The 20,507-nt window shown below is 42.8% G+C and overlaps 1 protein-coding gene across 4 annotated transcripts in view; it reads left to right on the forward strand.

The window, feature by feature from the left end:
• Window positions 1-20,507, forward strand: part of cadpsb (Ca2+-dependent activator protein for secretion b) — a gene marked incomplete at its 5' end in the record, with an annotated part of 108,424 nt that overhangs the window by 54,274 nt on the left and 33,643 nt on the right. For all 4 annotated transcript variants that reach the window (XM_079509182.1, XM_079509183.1, XM_079509184.1 and 1 more), the window contains 5 exons: window positions 8,296-8,407; window positions 13,628-13,767; window positions 14,251-14,317; window positions 15,383-15,491; window positions 15,622-15,834. In XM_079509182.1, coding sequence (XP_079365308.1) covers window positions 8,296-8,407; window positions 13,628-13,767; window positions 14,251-14,317; window positions 15,383-15,491; window positions 15,622-15,834 — 641 coding nt within the window. The remainder of the gene's footprint in view (window positions 1-8,295; window positions 8,408-13,627; window positions 13,768-14,250; window positions 14,318-15,382; window positions 15,492-15,621; window positions 15,835-20,507) is intronic.

Consider the following 20,507-nt stretch of genomic DNA (forward strand, 5'->3'; position numbering starts at 1 on the left):
ATTTGCTCAAAGCCCACCACGTGACCCACGAGTTTTTATGATACGTATCTTACATCCGGATGCACCACCGGACGTTACACACTACACACACACACATTAGGATAACAACAAGACGAACGCTTGCCAGCCACACACACACAGCCACACACACACACACACACAGCCACACACACACACACACACACACACACACACACACACACACACTGTACAGCTTGCCGGAAAACAAAAGTAGAAGTAGAAGAAGAAGAACAACAACAACAACACACCGCACACACTGATTTTAACTTGGATGGAGAGCGCCGCGATTACATACACAGTTAAAATAATGCAAACACGAAAATTGCGTCGACACCTGGCGTGGAACAAACGGGACGAACCGAGACGCATATATGGATAAGAACAACAACACCAACACTACACGCACACGCGCGCGCTGCAACAACGCGCTGCAACACAAAACAGCTACGTACAACGCAGTATCACTGCAGACACGTGTGTGTGTGTGGTGTGTGTGTGTGCGTGCGGGGGGGGGTTTGGATCGCCTCGCGATGCAGCTCAAATGGCACGCACACACACACACACACACGCCACAAAACAGTACAGAGAACAGTACAGTACACATGAAATGAAATGAGTACAGTACAGAAAGAAAGCTCACATCAGAATATTAATCCATGTAATAATAATAATACAAAATAAGAACACAACACTAATAACAACTATAATATCAACAGTACAGAGTACAGTACAGTACATCAGAATATTACTCCATGTAATAATAATAATACAAAATAAGAACACAACACTAATAACAGTACAGAGAACAGTACAGTACACATGAGTACAGTACAGTACAAAGACTTACAGTACAGCACAGTACAGTACAGTATACTGTTCCTGCGCCTTGCCATGCTCGCTTTCATACGCAAATACACAAAACCAAACAAGGTCACTCAGCCAGCTTGGCAACTTTGCGCTTTCCAAGCAAATGCATAAATGAAAACATCATGGGTTGCCATTGCCTTCTTCCCATTTGCGTATCGCATGGCGCTAGGATGAGCGGGCCAAAGGCCCGCGAAATTCTAGTCTTATACATTTCTAACATGTGGGTGTCACCTTGACCTTGTTCCTGTGTGTGTGTGTGTGTGTGTGTGTGTGTGTGTGTGTGTGTGTGTGTGTGTGTGTGTGTGTGTGTGTGTGTGTGTGTGTGTGTGTGTGTGTGTGTGTGTGTGTGTGTGTGTGTGTGTGTGTGTGTGTGTGTGTGTGTGTGTGTGTGTTGGTTGGCCCTTAAGGCTCTGTTGCCTCTCAGTCAACAAGTTACCACAGGGGTCAGCAATTACCACAGGGGTCCTTGATCTGTAAAAGAATTCCTGAGTGGTAAAAGTCACTGTCCGTACTATATGACAGGAAGAACTCACAGCTGTTGTAAGCTGACTATCTTAGTGTGTGTGTGTGTGTGTGTGTGTGTGTGTGTGTGTGTGTGTGTGTGCGTGCGTGCGTGCTTGCGTGCGTGCGTGCGTGCGTGCGTGTGTGCGTGCATTTAGACAGTTTAATTTAAAGGTGCTGTTAGAGTGTTAGTTCAGTAACAGTGGTTAATGTCCGGGTCTCTCCATAACATAACATACATAAATAACATAAAATATATTTTGAGATGGGCCACCAATTTCACCAGGAAAGAGAACCCATTTAGAACCAATTCCAAATTTCTTGTTTCATGTCTTCCAATTTCACTTGGCCTAAGGAACAATGCTGGACTAATTTTGCTGGTTACAAACATAAACCTATTGTACAATATTGTTAGCTAGTTGACCAAGTTTAATTTACCCATTGAATGGGTCATGTTAGTCATCATTGCAGCAACTGAGAGATTTGCCAGGAGTCAGGACTCAGGACCCACCGCTGCCCATAAAGGTCCATTTGGTTTCATTTATACGCTCTCAGTTACACTACTTTTTGTTCACTGAGTTATAAAAGGGTCCATTTGGTTCAATTTGAACACTCTCAGAGCTAAAATAACACTCAGAATGTGACAGTGTATGTAGAAACAGGGGAACGGAACATTCACTGTGTAGGTTTTATTATAATAGTTTTCGATCATGATTCATATCCGTAGACTCACACATCTTTATCCCCAGATTATTTCTGACTCAACTGATACTGTAAAACATTTCATTGTCTAATCCTCCAGTCTATTATATTCTGAAGGATATTACTCACTACAGTCTTCTGAAAGTCCCTACAGTTGCCTCCCTACAATTCTGGGCGCTAAGGCCACCTCTACCAGACGGCGATATAACACGCTTGGCACGTGTTTGAACGATGGTGCTTGACCAGGCCTGAACGGGTCCTCCCATTTCAGGCTTCGGTGAGGCATATTCTAACCTTCCTAGACAGGGGTCCTTCGTGAAGGTCAACTTGGCGGTGATTTCAGGCTACCATGTGAGAGAACCCTTTAGTAAGGGCATTTTATCAGGTATTTGACCTATCTGGGAACTAAATCGTTACCAAGAAATTTGTTCACCAATGTGTTTCTAAAGGTGTCTAATAACATGTACTAAAAGTTTGAAATTCAACTCCTGTGGGAAATTGAGTTTATTAGCATAATATGTGACCATACCCATAACATCCTATATAAGGCAAAAAAGTCCAAATTTCATCATTCTTTAAGTAGCATGTGACATATGAAACTAGGGTGATTTCATGATTCTGAATCCATTCCAAGCATTAGTTTTGCACAAAAAACACTCCTTGGGCTAAATTAGACCATATCCACTTGACCAAATATGCTGACCTCATCACGTTTGTGTGGCCGTTTTCCTCCCAAGGAGTGTTTTTGTGCAAAACTAATGCTTGGAATGGATTCAGAATCATGCAAACACCCTAGTTTCATATGTCACATGTTACTTAAAGAATGATGAAATTTGGACTTTTTTTGCCTTATATAGGATGTTATGGGTATGGTCACATATTATGCTAATAAACTCAATTTCCCACAGGAGTTGAATTTCAAACTTTTAGTACATGTTATTAGACACCTTTAGAAACACATTGGTGAAGAAATTTCTTGGTAACGATTTAGTTCCCAGATTTTCATAGATTTCTCTTACTACTTACTGATCCACCAGTTCATGAAAGGCATTGTGCACCAGGTCACTGGTCCCGCCCTTGGATTTGGCCGTCGTGCTGGATGCACTCTCACATGATCCTTTTGAGCCACTGGAGACGGTGGACTTGAAGTTCCTGTCATTGAAGACTGCTCTGCCAGTCGCACTGACGACTAGTGACATGCGCTCTCGGTTAACACAAGCTGCATGAGGTTTAGTGGTAACGGCTCTAGGGCTCCATCTTGCGCCACCCTTATCCCTTATCCCTAAATGTATTTGGATTTTTTTGCTATTTTGAAAAACATTTTAAGATTGTTCAACTAGCCGATCTACATCGAGACATTGTGAGCTTGTAGATCGGCTATTTGAACTATTTTAAAAGGTTTTTTTAAATAGTAAAAAATGGCAAATTAGTTTAGGGATAAGGGTTAAGGGGTGGCGCAAGATATAGCCACTAGAGTAATGCCTAGACCGAACCTCTCATTCCTGCCTAAGACCTTTCCTTCCGGTTGTACCCCGGTGGATTTGGCAGCGTTCCACCCACCTCCGTTCTCCTCGGTGGAGGACAGGAGGTTGAACTGTCTCTGCCCAGTCAGGGCTTTGAGACTGTACAAGGACAGGACTGCTCCCTTCAGTCTGGGGTGGAAAGGGAAATCCAATTCGAAGGTGAGGCTTTCACAATGGATTGTGGAAGCTATACAGTGTGCGTACGACAAAAGTGGAGTGGGGCTCCCTGAAGGGCTACATTCTCACTCCACCAGAGCTATGTCTGCATCCTGGGCCCTTGTGAAGGGTGTCACTATCCAGGATGTGCGGCGGCAAACTGGTCGTCCCCGTCGATCTTTGCCACGTATAACCTCGATGTAGCAACTTCAGACCTAGGCCATGCGGTCCTGGGAGTTACCGCACGTTGAGTACCAGTCACTGATACCTGTCACTAGTACACTAAGCATTAACCCTGGGCTGATGAGATGGTTTGACCATCAGCTCCTCCCGGAGTACATAAGGCAGCCAGAGCTGCCAGCTCCTTAGTTAGGGTTTCTTAGCTACCACGCCGATGGCCTGGTTAGCTCTTATGCTTGTCGTCTGTCCAGGGTGGCGTGCATGCTGTGTACGTGCTGCATGCGTGCGTCCCCTAAGTAGGGGGATCTCGAATCAGGTCCTGTCAGCCGGCGGTAGTCAAATGGGAGTTGTATGCTCCCCATAGTGACTCTCCTTGGAGAGGAGCTCTTACTCACTACCCTTCTGCTTAACAAGACGCAGAAAGCTGGTTGGTAGGAAGGATGACGCAATGTGGGACCCCCGTTATATACCTGGGGGGCTGGGTCAGTGACCTCACCTTGAACGACAAAGTGACGGTCCAATAGAATTGTGCGTGAGAGTATGTAATGTTATGTGTGTCAGCGCCACCTGGTGGCTGGACCCCCATAGTGACTCTCCTTCTCAAGTCTCTTCTCAATTATTTTAAGGTCCAACGTCCTTCTCTTATGCACCTAATTCAAGTACCCTCTTATAAGGAGAGTAGGAGAGATGGAGAGATACATACAGTACAGAGAGAGATAGAGGGAGAGATTGATGGAGAGTCGTCGGGTAGGAGGGGTCTAAGCCAGATGCATACTTTGTCGCACGGCGGTGTCACACGTCGGAAATAGCCGACCTACAAGCTCACAGCACGTCATGGGTGCAATGCATGTGGCCTTGTCTGCTGTTTTCGGTGCTCGCCACAGTTGTGCGACGGAGCATAAATGAAGGCGTAAAGTAGGTAGTGTTATCTGAAAGACAGATGCTGCTGCTCCTTCAGCGCCACCTCTGAGATCAGCCTGCCAGGAAGACTAGAATAGCGGTTAGACAGTATTAAAGGATCTGGAGAGAGACCCCCACTGGAACTGCTGGGAATTACAAGCATGTATGGCTACCATCTCTCTCTCTATCTCGCTCGCTCTCTCTCTCTCTCTCTCTATCTCTCTCTCTCTCTCTCTCTCTCTCTCTCTCTCGCACGCACGCACGCACGCACGCACGCACGCACGCACGCACGCACGCACGCACGCACGCACGCACGCACGCACGCACGCACGCACGCACACACACACACACACACACACACACACCCAACAAACCTTTTCACATTGAAGAGCAACAGGCAGAAAATAAAGCTTGTCTCTCCGTTCACATTTCAGGAGAGATATTGGGTCTTGGGGACAGGGTGAATATGTAGATTTGTATTTGTAATTAGTATTAAAATAGTTATTTATTTATTTCCGCCCATCTTTGGACATGTCTAGGCAACAATATCAGTTTTTATATACCGGTATATAATTACATGGAAATGAATGAAAAGGCGGCTGTGCAGGTATAGCACAATGGAATTGAAGAATCATTGCATCACAAGTGGAAGAGATTGTCGGTCTAGATACAGTTTTGACTGTACTTGGTACAACATTGTCTTATTAATGTACATCATACTGTTTGTTTAACTCCTTTTTTCCCCTTGTCTACCGCATTTATATACCTTTTTTATTTGTATTCATTCATGTATCTGTCACTGTTATTTTTTTCGTTTTACACTGCTTATTTATTTGTTGATTAGATTCTGATGTTATTTGTACAATACAAAATGCCCAATAAAACAGTATTAAAAAAAAAACTACATCATAAATGTACAACTATAGCTCTATTAGCAATGCTCTGGAACCCTTTCTACTGTTATGTAACATTACATGTACAATGTACTTACTGGTATATTAAATGAATGATATAAAGTGTCCTTGTGTGTTTATAGGGAGCTTGGGAGAGTTTACTAATTACTAGGGTGGATATTCCACTCCTGACAGTAGTTTAGTAGGCTATGGGAATTGTGGGGATTTGTAGCCAGGCACTGCACTGACTGATGTCACTCTTTCTAATTCTAACAGCTTTGGTATAATGTTGCATGTACGTATCATAGTAAGGGCATTTTATCAGGTATTTGACCTATCTGGGAACTAAATCGTTACCAAGAAATTTGTTCACCAATGTGTTTCTAAAGGTGTCTAATAACATGTACTAAAAGTTTGAAATTCAACTCCTGTGGGAAATTGAGTTTATTAGCATAATATGTGACCATACCCATAACATCCTATATAAGGCAAAAAAGTCCAAATTTCATCATTCTTTAAGTAGCATGTGACATATGAAACTAGGGTGATTTCATGATTCTGAATCCATTCCAAGCATTAGTTTTGCACAAAAAACACTCCTTGGGCTAAATTAGACCATATCCACTTGACCAAATATGCTGACCTCATCACGTTTGTGTGGCCGTTTTCCTCCCAAGGAGTGTTTTTGTGCAAAACTAATGCTTGGAATGGATTCAGAATCATGCAAACACCCTAGTTTCATATGTCACATGTTACTTAAAGAATGATGAAATTTGGACTTTTTTTGCCTTATATAGGATGTTATGGGTATGGTCACATATTATGCTAATAAACTCAATTTCCCACAGGAGTTGAATTTCAAACTTTTAGTACATGTTATTAGACACCTTTAGAAACACATTGGTGAAGAAATTTCTTGGTAACGATTTAGTTCCCAGATTTTCATAGATTTCTCTTACTATCAGGATAGTTAGTTAGCACTGCCATTACATCACATTACAAGGTGTGATTTACAACCATCATTATCTCCCTATATCGACATACCTACACATAAACAAATGTTTACTGATTAGTGCAGTTTGTGAAGTTAGCATTTATCACATTATTTATGTATTTATTTATTTAGTATAGACAGTGGGACATTATTAGAGAATGCCAGATGATCTGTTTTGTGTGAACATTAGAACTGCATGTTCTGAATAGGTTAGCAGCACCAGAGCTGTAGGTGAACTGCACTGCCCCATCCATTAGCAGACCGTGGCGATGATTTGATCCACAAGGTCACCTTCAATCCATAACAGTGGTTCCATCTGAAACCAGCACAGCCCACCAGAGAGCCACTGCCTTCATATAAACAGTGGCTATATATATTCTGATTCTAAAATGTCAAGTGCCCCCTCCTCCCCCATTATAGATAATTTTCATACTGTTCATGCTCCATTACAACGGTAGGCTACAGCGGTTATACAACAATACAGAAAAAAGGAAAAGGTAATAATTGTGAGGCCGTATTACCTTAGAACTTGGGAAATGATGTGTTTCCTTTAAAGCCTTCCTCAGAGCATCCCCTAGTGGGGAGAATAGCAGGAACAGAAGGAGAAGATGACATGTTCATTCTATGTGCACCATATCTCGTTCTTACAGTTGGAGGCCATCGATATTGTCCTTTTCTTTTTGCTGAGGTTTGCGTGATCTGCGCAAAAGGACAGTTAACCCATTTTGGGCGGGAACCCCTTTTGGTGTTTTAAACATTATGTTATAATTTAGCTATTTCAAAATAGCAGATCTACAAGCTCATAGCGCGCCACCGAGTGGCGCGCTACAAGCTTGTAGGTCTGCTATTTTTGAAAAATCGTGAAAATATTTATTTCAGAAAACTGGAGGATTTAGAAGGATTTTTTTAAAATTTTGAGGTCAGGCCTAAATGGGTCAAATGATAAGGGACAATATCGGTGGCACCCAACTGTATGTCTGCGCATTCGCTCTCTTCTAATTTACACGTTGTCACCCGTCAAAAATAACAGAGACGTGTTAGCGCTTGTTTCTTTGGAAGGCGATATAGTGAGAAAGACTGTTGGATCTCAGCCAGCTTTTATCAACCTCACAGGAGTTAATGCTGTCCGGTGCTTTTATCAACCTCACAGGAGTTAATGCTGTCCGGTGCTTTTATCAACCTCACAGGAGTTAATGCTGTCCGGTGCTTTTATCAACCTCACAGGAGTTAATGCTGTCCGGTGCTTTTATCAACCTCACAGGAGTTAATGCTGTCCGGTGCTTTTATCAACCTCACAGGAGTTAATGCTGTCCGGTGCTTTTATCAACCTCACAGGAGTTAATGCTGTCCGGTGCTTTTATCAACCTCACAGGAGTTAATGCTGTCCGGTGCTTTTATCAACCTCACAGGAGTTAATGCTGTCCGGTGCTTTTATCAACCTCACAGGAGTTAATGCTGTCCGGTGCTTGCTGGAGATGTTCCAAGCTGAAGTGATGCTGTCCCAGCAAGGCTGCATTATGGAAGCTAACCTCCCGAGTGTCTTTTTGTTGTGTTTCAGTTGGGGAACCCAAGGGGACTTCACCACTACACACCCTCTGCCTGGTGTCAAGGTGAAGCTGTTTACAGAGAGTACAGGAGTGCTGGCACTGGAAGACAAAGAGCTGGGCAGGGTAACCAACTCTCTTATTTAACCACATTAACTCTGACATCCCTGTTTTGGGCATGGCATTAATGTTGTTGTTGTTATTATTATTATTATTATTATTATTATTATTATTATTATTATTATTATTATTATTATTATTATTATTATTATTATTATTAGGGATTAGGGGCTCCATCTCGCGCCAGGAGCCCTATCTCCTTCATTTTGGGATTTAGTATTGTGTAAGAGGCGTTCCCCCGTAAAACATGCTATCTTGTGCCACCACCTAAATCCTTAAAACACCTCCGCTACCCATTACATTATGCATAGGTGTGGTTTGGGCGTTACGCAACTTAAACCAATCAGTGTGCCAGGTGCCATTCCCTTTAAGAGATCTATTATCCATAAAGCATTATGCCCTGGGTCTTGCCTTATGGAAGAGCAATGCGTGCTGCCTTATTTATATTAGATACAGAGGGTTGTTTTGTGTGTCCAGTATCTGACTATCTGCCATCCATTCCGCAGCCAAGTTGTGCTGCTCACACGTCATTTCATTGACTCACAGCTCGCTCAAATCTGGTCTTAAAACAAATCAAAGTACTGTGTAATCTGTAAACTAAAACGGTATCAAGCGAAAACGATCATTCGAGAAATCGGATTAATTAAACAGACTTACTGAACTATGGCGAAATCACATTGGAAATTACACCCATCTAGCGTTTAATTGCCTTTCATTTGGTTGACACAAGTATCAGCTACGTGTTACTGATTATGGGGAATTTTACATTATTTTAAATCCATTACATTATTTGCTGCGTAATGGGGTGATGAGGTGATCATGAAACTGAACGAGGGAATCGTGCACAGTGTGCCTTGGTACAAATCTAATAACTTCTTTGACTAGACAATTAAACACAATGAGCACAAGGAATTGACACTCTGCTGATTAGAGGGAAATTACTATCACAGATTTGTGGAGAATTAAGACAGAACGAGACCTGTGAATGTTTTGCAACATGCATGAGGCAGTTCCAACTCAGGTCGCACCATCTGAGGAGCGCATTCTTTTATCAAACGGATTCGCATTACGGGTGGTTTGAAGAGGCACTTTCCGTTGTCCTAAACCTGTGTGCATAAGATAGCAAATATAGGGAAAGCGCATCGACACGCCTACAGACACACCTCCACCCGCAAATATAGGTGTCGGCAAAATGAATAGTGGGTTGTGTGATAACATCTACGCACAGTGGAAGCTCCTAAATGCGTAATTCACTGACAATGTTTATTACTTGCGGATAAAGAATGGCACACGATCGAGCCCTAAGTGGTTAAACCATTCTGGACGGGAACCCCTTTTGGTGGGGCGACGGTAAAAGAAAATGATGAAAATCACAAAAAACATGAAAAACGACATACCATAGTCGTATGTCATTTTTCATGGTTTTCGATGACATACTAGTATGTCGTTTTTCATGGTTTTTGACGATTAAAAAAAAAAGATTAAAAAAAAGTCTCTAAAAGATTTGCTGCACAGGTTCTTTCAGACATAAACCCCCACGGGTACTTTTAGGAAACAGGGGGAGGGACGCGTTCCCCCGATGGTCCTCCAGTACCTTGATGACATGGGACTTGAACCAGAACCAGCCAACTGTCTGTAGCAGAGGTAGGCAGGCAGGCAGGCAGGCAGGCAGGCAGGCAGGCAGACAGACAGACAGACAGACAGACAGACAGACAGACAGACAGACAGACAGACAGACAGACAGACAGACAGACAGATGAATGCAGCCATGTGTTTTACAGCAAGATTCACATTGTGCACTGATAATAAAATCACAGTAACAGAGATGAGCAATAAAGAAAGAGTATGCAATGTCAAAGCTTGATTTTGTATGCTTCTTTCAAAGGCAATACAAACAATTTACTGTCTGTCTGTACATCTAATGATTTATGATGCGTGCGTGTGTGCGTGTGCGTGTGCGTGTGCGTCCGTGCGCGCGCGCGCGTGCGTGCGTGAAAGACCCGTTTCGTTTAATGGCTATGGAAAGACTGTGTACCAATTTGCGTGATGTTTGGACAAAATCTAGGTGTACTGTCACTGTTTTGCAGTCCCTTGCCCCTTATCCCTAAACCTCCATGCCTATTTTACTATTTGAAATATATTTGAAAATTGTTCAACTAGGCGATCTACATCGACACGTTGTGAGCTTGTAGATTGGCTATTCAAAAAGGAGTTTAGGGATAAGGGGTAAGGCACTGGCGAAAATAGGGCCCTAGCTGTCCACAGATGGACACACGGCTGGAGTGCAAACATAATCTCCCCATGCCTTCGGCCTGGTGGAGACAAAAAAGAAAACAGAAATGATGCGTGCTTGCATGCATACGTACGTGAGAACGTTTGTATATTTGGTACTGTATATTTGGTCATGTATATGCACTATGGACCAAGTCAAATCTTACTTGTGGCACAGTGACCATTTGTCCAGTATTTTCATGCAGTGTAATCAGATATGTTTACTGTACCTCTAGACACTTTTAGATCTCAAGTCTTCTCTGTCCTCGTTCCAGTGTCTCTGTGGATGCTCATGCTTTGAGTTTAGGTCCAGCCAAAATCCCTTGTGACTCCTCTAACCTTGTGTGTCCTGGTTTCCACGTGGCGGTGGAAACCGCAACAAGAAGGTTCTTGGGGGAAGGGCTTCTCGATGTATTCAATCAATAATTATGCATGGGTGTAACAGAGTTGGGTAAACGCCAATGCTAGAAATGCTATCTTTCATCTCAGCCTAAATGGAGTCCTTGCATAATTATGCCTGCGATTGGTACTAATAGGGTTTCCAGGAAACAGATCCACGTCGTTGCTGTCGGGCAGAAACATTATGTTTTTTTTGTTAATTAATGTCCTACTTTGTCATACCACCAGTGTCACAGAAAACATGAAAGTGGTTAAATCTGTTTTGGGGTTTTATAAATATTTAACCTATTCAAAGTATTCAAATGAGTGACAAAATAATAACTCTAGGCCGCGGCAAACCCACGACAGCCTGACGGCGTGTCGTGGGTTTGAGTCCCGAGCCTTTGCCGCATGTCTCCCCCCTCATCTCTCTCCCCTTTTCCTGTCCAAATATTACTGTACCAGTATCAAAGTACCAAATAAAAAATAAATAAAAATAAAAATAAAACTCTGGATCCATTGAAAGTGTGTTGTGTAGAGTCTGTAGACTGACTAGCAGGACTCTGAAAGCAACGTATAGCCTATTGCTAACATTAGTATCTGCTCCAAACGCAAACCTACAAACCAGTGGCTTTGTTTTAGTTTTGTGCACATGTTCATCTTAATAATAAATGCAATCACACAATGACAATGCGGTAAAGAAGTGACTCTCTTTAGAACACGTCCTGCAATCCAAATTAATTTATCTCGCATGCTGCAAAGCCCCTCCCTCACCACCTGTTCTAAACTAGGCAGGTCTCACCTGGGAGCTGGCCTAAAGAGCCAACCTGTCTCTTCATCTATCTCTGTCTATCTCTCTCCGTCTCTTTGTATCTCTCTCTGTATAACGCACGCATGCATGCATGCATGCAGGCAGGCAGGCAGGCAGGCAGGCAGGCAGGCAGGCAGGCACGCACGCACACACGCACGCACGCACGCACGCACGCACGCCTGTGCGCGCGCACACACACACACACACGTGCACACACACACACACACACACACACACACACACACACACACACACACGTGCACACGCACACACACACACACACACACACACACAGAGCACCATCAATTATGCTGACAGAGAGTCATCCATTTGTCCAGTATTTTCATTCAGTGTAATCAGATATGTTTACTGTACCTCTAGACACTTTTAGATCTCAAGCCTTCTCTGTCCTCGTTCCAGTGTCTCTGTGGATGCTCATGCTTTGAGTTTAGGTCCAGCCAAAATCCCTTGTGACTCCTCTAACCTTGTGTGTCCTGGTTTCCACGTGGCGGTGGTGGAATGCAGGTCTGCTCTAACATCGACCCAAGCCTCCTGTGTTCAGTCACTTGGATGGGATTCAGAGATAACCTCTTTTGAATATGGGCCAGTAACAACAGGCCCATGCCATGTGAATGCATCCAATTTCCTAGCAAACGATTTCCTGTGTCCTGATTTAAACCACACGCCCTCTGCGTATTAATTATTCAAATGTGATGGAGCAGGAAAGATTCTTGCATCCTCCACTCGGCTCGTAAAAAAAACCCAAGGCTCACAGTCGTTTGTCCTACTGTTGGTTTTGGGAAGCGGCATCACAGGTCGGGGGCTTAATTTATTCTTTGTCACATGGTGGTGTTGCTCACCATGTGTCAAAAATAACAGATGTTCAACGTTGTGAGCTTATAGATAGCGACCGACACTGTTGTACGCCAGGGTATAAATTAAGCATTACTCAGTGAGGAGAGCTCAGAGCTCCTCTTGTGAGAGGCAGAGCAAAAATGGTGCTCCACTTCTCTTCACACAATATCACATGTCTCACACATACAGCGTCACACACATGCATTTGCAGGTGTGCAAGCATGAGAGTGTTGAGAGGTCTTATGGAATACTGTCAGTTATTGTTGAATATTGTATTACACAGATCCAGGTCAGCTTAACCACTTACCCACTTAAGCTCTGTATAATTCTTCATACAACAAATAGAAGCTTTAACCGATCTACGGCGCAAGCTCACAGCGCATTGCATATCGCAGCATGTTGTGAGCTTCTACATCTGCTACGCATTGCCCAAAATAGGGACGCCAGGGTTAATGTTGTTTATACAACCAATAGGATGTCATGGCGTTGCTGCTGGGTAGAAACCTCATATTTGCATATTTCAACTTTGTGTGTTTTTTTCATAAATTCATGCCCTACTTTGTAGTACAAAACAAACAGTGTCTAACAAAAGTACTAAAAATAGCCTATTTACAAGATGCGCACGTCGTAGGCTTGTAAATAAGCTACTTTTGTTTTTCTGACAAAAGCGGTTAAGCATTTTATAAATGTTGAACTCATGAAAAATAGAAGAAGAGCTTGTGACTATTATAGTATAGTTAATGGACCCATTGGAATGCAGTTCTTTTTGTCTATTTCCTGAAACGTAATGGTTTTGAACATGCAAGGTGTGTTGTGGTCGGGCCGAAGCCCGACCACAACACGTCATCAAGCTCATGACAGCATTAGTCTCTGAGGTGCTAAATTGTGCCATCTGTTTGATTTGAGTGCAGGTCGTCCTTCACCCGACTCCTAACAGCCCCAAGGCGTCGGAGCTGCACAAGATGGCTCTGACCAAGGCCTGCCCCGACCATGATCTCAGGATCAAACTTGTTTGTCGCATGGACAAACCACAGAACATGAAACACTGTGGGTAAGAGACTGGAAGCTTCTCTCTCTCTAAGCCAGTGGCGCTCTCTGCAAAGTCTCTGTGCGCTTATTATTTTTCATGTATTTCTTATAGAACAGCAGCCCCTTCAGCTGCTTGGCCTAATTTCTAGGCACATACGTGGAAAAATACTATGAAGTTTCCTTGCTCCCCCTGGTGGACATCAATGTATATTTTAGGGTTTTTTAAATCAGGATTGCAATTATTGAGGGCAACAGTGATGAACATGACATACCGTATGTTTAACAGTAGCCTATATATTCATTATATATATTTTTCACAAAGTTTTGTTTTGTTTATTACTGTCAACTAAGTTGAGCTATATACGGTATACCAATGAAAAGAAAAAGAAGAAAAAACAACATACTGTTGCTGTATAACAAGTATATGGTCATGGTTCATCATGACGTGTACTTTCTTCTTTCTTTTTTGGGTGTACCAACTTGTTTTGCACAATGTTTTTGACAGGTACCTGTGGGCTTTTGGGAAGAATGTTTGGAAGCGCTGGAAGAAGCGTTTCTTTGTCCTGGTACAGGTGGGTTTAATCCAAGAGCCAATGGCGAAATTGAGCATAATGGAACAAACAAACAAACAAACATTCTGCAGCCTAATTGACACCTCGACTAGCGCTGACAATGAACACAAATTGTAGTGTTGCTTCGCAGGAGGGAAGACAGTATGACATTGTGTCCCTGTCGCTGCACTAGCACCAGTTCAGTAGACAGGCCGGGGAACTGTCTGGAGAAAATCGTGTGGACCTGGGCTGGACCTCTGCATGTGTTATTATGCTCTCTGAGTGAAACCTCTCACTGTCAGATGAAAAGAGACAGCCGGAGTCTCCATGTGTATCGCAGCCTTCGCAGGAGGAATGTGGTTGTCACACATCCCAGGCCAACATTGGGGGTTGGCAGTGATAGGAAACATAGCAGCATACAGCATGGGTTCTCAACCCGTGGGTCGCGACCCCTCGGGGGGTCGCCAAATTATTTTAGGGGGTCCCCAAATTATTTTCAAAAAAAAAAAAAAAAAAAAAAGATTGTTTTTAAATTTTTATTTTCACGATTTTTCAAAAATAGCAGACCTACAAGCTCGTAGCGCGCCACTCGGTGGCGCGCTATGAGCTTGTAGATCTGCTATTTTTAAATAGCTAAATTATAACAATGCTTAAAACACCAAAAGGGGTTCCCGCCCAAAATGGTTTAAGGTTATTGTAGCAGTCAATTTATATTGGGGGTCGGGAGGGGGCGGGGCGGGGGTCCCGAGACGTTGCCAAAGCATTTTCGGGGGTCCCCGGCCAAAAACGTTGAGAACCCCTGGCATACAGTACATTGGGGCAATTGGCAACATCTAGAATGGGGAGAAAATTAAACCAATGGTAGAGGTTTATTTGCTGCATAAATGACTGCATGTATTTACAGGAAGGCATTCAATAGTGACACATTTTCCTCAATTGGATACAATCGATTATCTGGTGAAATCATATAATTATTAGTCAACATAGCTTTTGAGCAAAGCCCTCATTTGAATAGAATGTAATGGTAGCCTATGCCGATTAAGAAGCTTTGTGCAACTATTTTAAATGATGACCAATCTGTTTTAGGTGAGCCAATACACATTTGCCATGTGTAGCTACAGAGAGAAGAAATCTGAACCACAGGAGTTACTTCAGCTGGATGGGTACACTGTGGATTACACTGACCCCCAGCCAGGTGAGACTGCATGCACTGCACACACACACGCACGCACGCACGCACGCACGCACGCACGCACGCACGCACGCACGCACGCATACAAGCACACACAATTTTAACAAGAAACTGACACTTTCCTCCTACATAGGTTTGGATGGTGGCAGGGCTTTCTTCAATGCCGTGAAGGAAGGTGACACTGTGATCTTTGCCAGCGATGATGAGCAGGACCGCATCCTGTGGGTCCAGGCCATGTACCGTGCCACTGGCCAGTCCCACAAGCCTGTCCCACCCACTCAGGTCCAGAAACTCAATTCCAAAGGGGGGGCGTCAGCCCAAATGGACGCTCCCATTTCTCAGTTCTGTAAGTAACCCAGTACACAACAACGACAGCTAGACAGAAAACAGACTTCTGTCACAAACCAGTGAAAGCTGTAAACCCATGAATGTTGCACGCCATGCGCTCCACACTGCAGTCATAAACATGCTGGTAGAACTAACACACAAGCACGCTCCCCCCCTCCCCCAGTAGCCAATGGACTTCCACTCATTTTCACCAGTCACAGTGTTTAAAGGTGCAATTCTGTGCTACTTCACAAATCTGAGTACTAAATAACAACCAACCTCAGAAATGATAGGAATAGTACAAACCATGAGAGTGGAAACCACATGCAACAATTAAATAGGTCAACAAAACCGAACCGAACATTCAGTGCTGCTGGTGTTATATGGTAACTGAATGAAACTTCTTTAACTTATTAACAGTGTTAACTTGTGCTGCTCGTGCGCTTGTCATAGACCCATCAATAACAGCTCTAGACAGCAGCCGGGTGTCTCATTCTGAGGTAATCCTCAGGTGCTTCCCTTGTCAATGCATCCGTCTATCGACTGCAGAGTCAGACTTCTCTGTAGCTTTAACCACTCTGTCACTTTACTCGAACCTTTAAGCAGCCCACAGGTCAGGTAGACAAGGTGAAGGTAAGCCTGTCTATAGTAGTGTGGTATCTGTACCGCCTTCTGTTGTTATCCTCTCTTGTGTCCCCCTCATTAAAGAAACACAAATCTCCTTTGCAGTAAAAGCCCTAAAGTATGTGGGCAGCAGTTTTCTTGCCTTTACTTATAGATTGCAGGTGGCTTGTGACCAATGACTTAAATTATTTTCTAGTAGTACATTAGACAGAATGTCACGTGCAACAAACACATCATTCTCCACAGTAACACTGGAAAAAAAACATATTGATCCTAATGTCACATACTACTAAACATTCCACAATAATAGATCCTGCTATTCAAAACAAAACATGACTTTTTGTGTGCATCTTTTCACTCTTTAGTTAACAAAATATTTATTTTACAACTCTAATGACCAATGTTTTTGTTTTTTTGTTTTTTCCTGGAAGGCTTGTAGGATGCATTGTTTTCCCAAAATAATTGGCACGGCATAGCCATGAAAGATAACTCAATATTTTAATAATAATCATAATAATAATGAAGATACAAATGTTTATTTCATTGTGTGTGTAAAAGAAACCTGGGCATTGTAATAAAATACTGTGTATTTTAGTTGGGTCAATTAATAAGGTCAATTATCTTACTCAAGAATTTTATCACATAAATTCTTCCATTGATTTATTTGTCTATTATGTGATCGTTCTTGTGGTTAGTTGACTCATTTGATGCCAGCTTTGCCATTCAACCCCCCACCCCCACACCCGCACAGTGGCACAACCCCTGTCCTCCCCTCCTGTGGCACACCATGCGTACATGTTTCCCCTTCCCCGGTGGTCTTGAATGGCACAGGGACCATCGCATACACACACCTCCCCTCCTGACTCTGCTGCAGTGGACCGCTAGGGATTCCAGGAAGACTATGAAGGTCCTAAAGAGGTCATGGGAGGCTTTGGAGGAAGGACTTTCTGCTGCTCTCGCTCGACCAGCCAGATTGAATCTCACTAACTACAGTATACCCTAGCACTGTATGAGTCAGATATATTAGGAGCCTCTGTGCTCATATTTACTTGGACCGTGTCATTTAAAAGGAATGACATGCCCTACAGTATGTAATATTTCCCCCCAAAATTAACAAAAATGTAGTATTAAGCAAGCAGGCCACGCCATGAGCTGTAAATTGACTTGTAACTTGGCACTGCATTAAACATATCATGGACCTTCATAGATTATTTCATGAACAAAAAGGAACACTGGCATCTGCTAACACTTGAAACTGGAACTGGGTTGTTTTTGGGGTAAGTGCCTGCCAGTGTCTCTTTCATACACGGCAACAGGTGTAATGTAAAGATCAACACACCGGGTGATACCAGAATCCAGACTTAACCACCGTCAACCTGACATCCTTTTTTGAGCATGAGGTGAAAACTAACCAAAAATAGCTCATCTAGAAGCTCACGGCGCGTTGCGATGTGATGTGTTGTGAGCTGGAATTGTAGGAATATTTTAACAGGGCTTAAGTGGTTAAGTACACTGCAGTAGACTGATGAGGATGTAGATTCCTCTCTCTCTCTCTCTCTCTCTCTCTCTCTCTCTCTCTCTCTCTCTCTCTCTCTCTCTCTGTTAATTTGTCTGTGTGTTTGTCTCTTTGTTTGTGTTTGTCCCGTTTGTCTCTACCTTCTGTTTCCATCAGTTCATCTTTGTCTTCCAGCTAATGTAACTTAACACCTGTCAATCACAGTCACATACTGTATAGCCCCTCCCACCACACACCACCACCACCCCCACACTTTCTCATCTTGGTATAGGTCAGTGGTTCCACTTGAGGTTGTTCCAAATGGACCCTTCAGAGGTCTGTAACTTTGGGAGTGTGCCTTTGTACACTCTCAGAGTTACTGGGGTCCTTGAAATGACACTAAAAGAGTTTGAGAGCCACTAGGTTGTTGCTGTTGTTGTTGTTATTGTCGTTGTTGTCGTTGTTGTTGTTGTTTTTTTAGTTGTGTTTTTCTTCTTCATGCTTTGCTTGTACCCTCTTCTTCTTTATAGTGGAAATGCAGCTATAGGTCAGGGTCGTATTGCTAGTGGTCTTTATGTTATTCTGGTTCTGTCCCCTCTTACCCTGCTGTCTTCTAGCTGGACTCAAGGGTAAGTGCTTCCCTGTAGCCGGCAGAGCTCAGATAATCCCCGCCGATTATCTGACAAATGCAACGTGCTTTCACTCTCTGTCTTTCTCCCTGTCCCTCTCCTCCTCTCAAGTCTCGCTTCATGTCTTAGAAATGTAGTTTGACGACCTTTTGTTTTGATCGGCCCCTTCTTATTTGAGGGACCAATGTACTTTTAAAGCATCAATTTTCGCCAAGTTAGGATGCATGTATTTTGATTAGAGTTTTATTATTTGACTCGGCAATGGTTAAAACTTGATATTTTGGATTATTGCATAATTGCCTTCTCTCTTTTATCCATATTGGTGGAAGCACCCCTCAGAGTAAAGCAACATATGATAGTCTATAGTGTTAATTGCAGGTACAGGTCGGCTACCTCTCAATATAATTGCACTAGTCTCAAATATTTTTCCACTACTTTCTCTACTTTGAAGATTGCATTTGGAAATTAACAATCTCAATTAATTGATAGAGAATTGGAAATGTATTGATTACCATGCCCATTCAAATAGTGCCAATTGTGAAATATAGATGGATTTAGTACAGTCTATGAAGGAGTTATTAAAGCATCATTGACCTTTAAATTCAGTTGATTGTTTGACATTTTCCAACCTTTGATAATAGCAAATAGCTATTACATACAATTAAATACAATTTTTTTTATCAGGGCTTAAGTGGTTAACATTGATCATGCTTTACTTACGAGGGCTCAATTGCTTTTAGTTTGTATTTCTTTCTGTTTTGCATCGCCTCACGAGAGTTGGCAAATATGTATGTGGAGTATTCTGAATGCCAATGACAAGGAGTAGCTAATGGTCCATTTATACTTCGGGGTACGACTTTGTCGCTCACTACAAAGAAGAGTGAAAATCTCTTCTTTGTGGTGAGAGGCACGGCCGTACGCCAAAGTATAAATTAGGCTTAATGCCGCCCCTTCTGACTATAAAATACTCCGGACCTCCCCCTCCCCCAGTAGATGGGCCTGTAGATAGAGGCTAGACCGGTTGTAGCACCTCCAGGGAGAGATATCATTTTGATTTATTTTGACTGCCCTTTGATTGCCTGAGCAGGAGAACACCTGTGTCGTGTGTCCATGGATTTACAGGAATCGTTATTCATTTACCCCTCATCTCCCAGAGAATGATACAGTTTTGCCTCTGTCGGCTTCCTGCTATATACCCATGTACTTGCACTAAATTGTATTGCTACCCTATTAAGGCTAATTCATACTTAGTCGCATGAGCGCATCGCTCGACAAAAAATACATATTTTCAACTGAAAAAACAAAACAAAACAAAAAACATGTCAAGATCCACACTTTTCTTGGTTGAAAGTAAGTCGTTTTTTGTTGAGCAGTGCGGTCGTGCGGCAAAGTATACATTTGCCAGTAGCCTACGTTGGTAGTGGTATGCCTGTTAGTATGCTCTGTAGAGACCATGAATACACTGCAACATATTCAAGTATTGTCAACTTGCAAATACGTAGAGAAAAGGAATGCCAAAAAATTATTACATCCAAAATTGTTAATGGTTCTGCAGATGTGCATGACATTTGAACGCACACTGAAATGTCACACTGTCGTACAGCATGTGATAATATATGTATGCAATAGGGTTTGTTTGTTCACTTTAGCATTTCAGTCTTTTTTTATGTTGACCTTTTAGATGATGAAGCCATAATCAACAAGTGTGGATTTAGTTTATAAAGTCCCCTTTTGGGATTCAAACCTCATTTCCTCATTGAAACCAAAGACATATTGTAGCCTCCTCTCACTCACTTTAACATAGACGAGCCTATGATATACCCTCTCTATTTCATTCTTTATGCCGTTGTTATACTTAGTTGCGTGCAGGACACAAGTGTTGCACGCGGGTGTCGCGCACTGATAATAGCAGATCTACACGCTGAGCCTTTAAATCTGCTATTT

This window comes from Electrona antarctica, assembly GCF_951216825.1.
Source record: "Electrona antarctica genome assembly, chromosome: 9".
NCBI classification, from domain to species: Eukaryota; Metazoa; Chordata; class Actinopteri; order Myctophiformes; family Myctophidae; genus Electrona; species Electrona antarctica.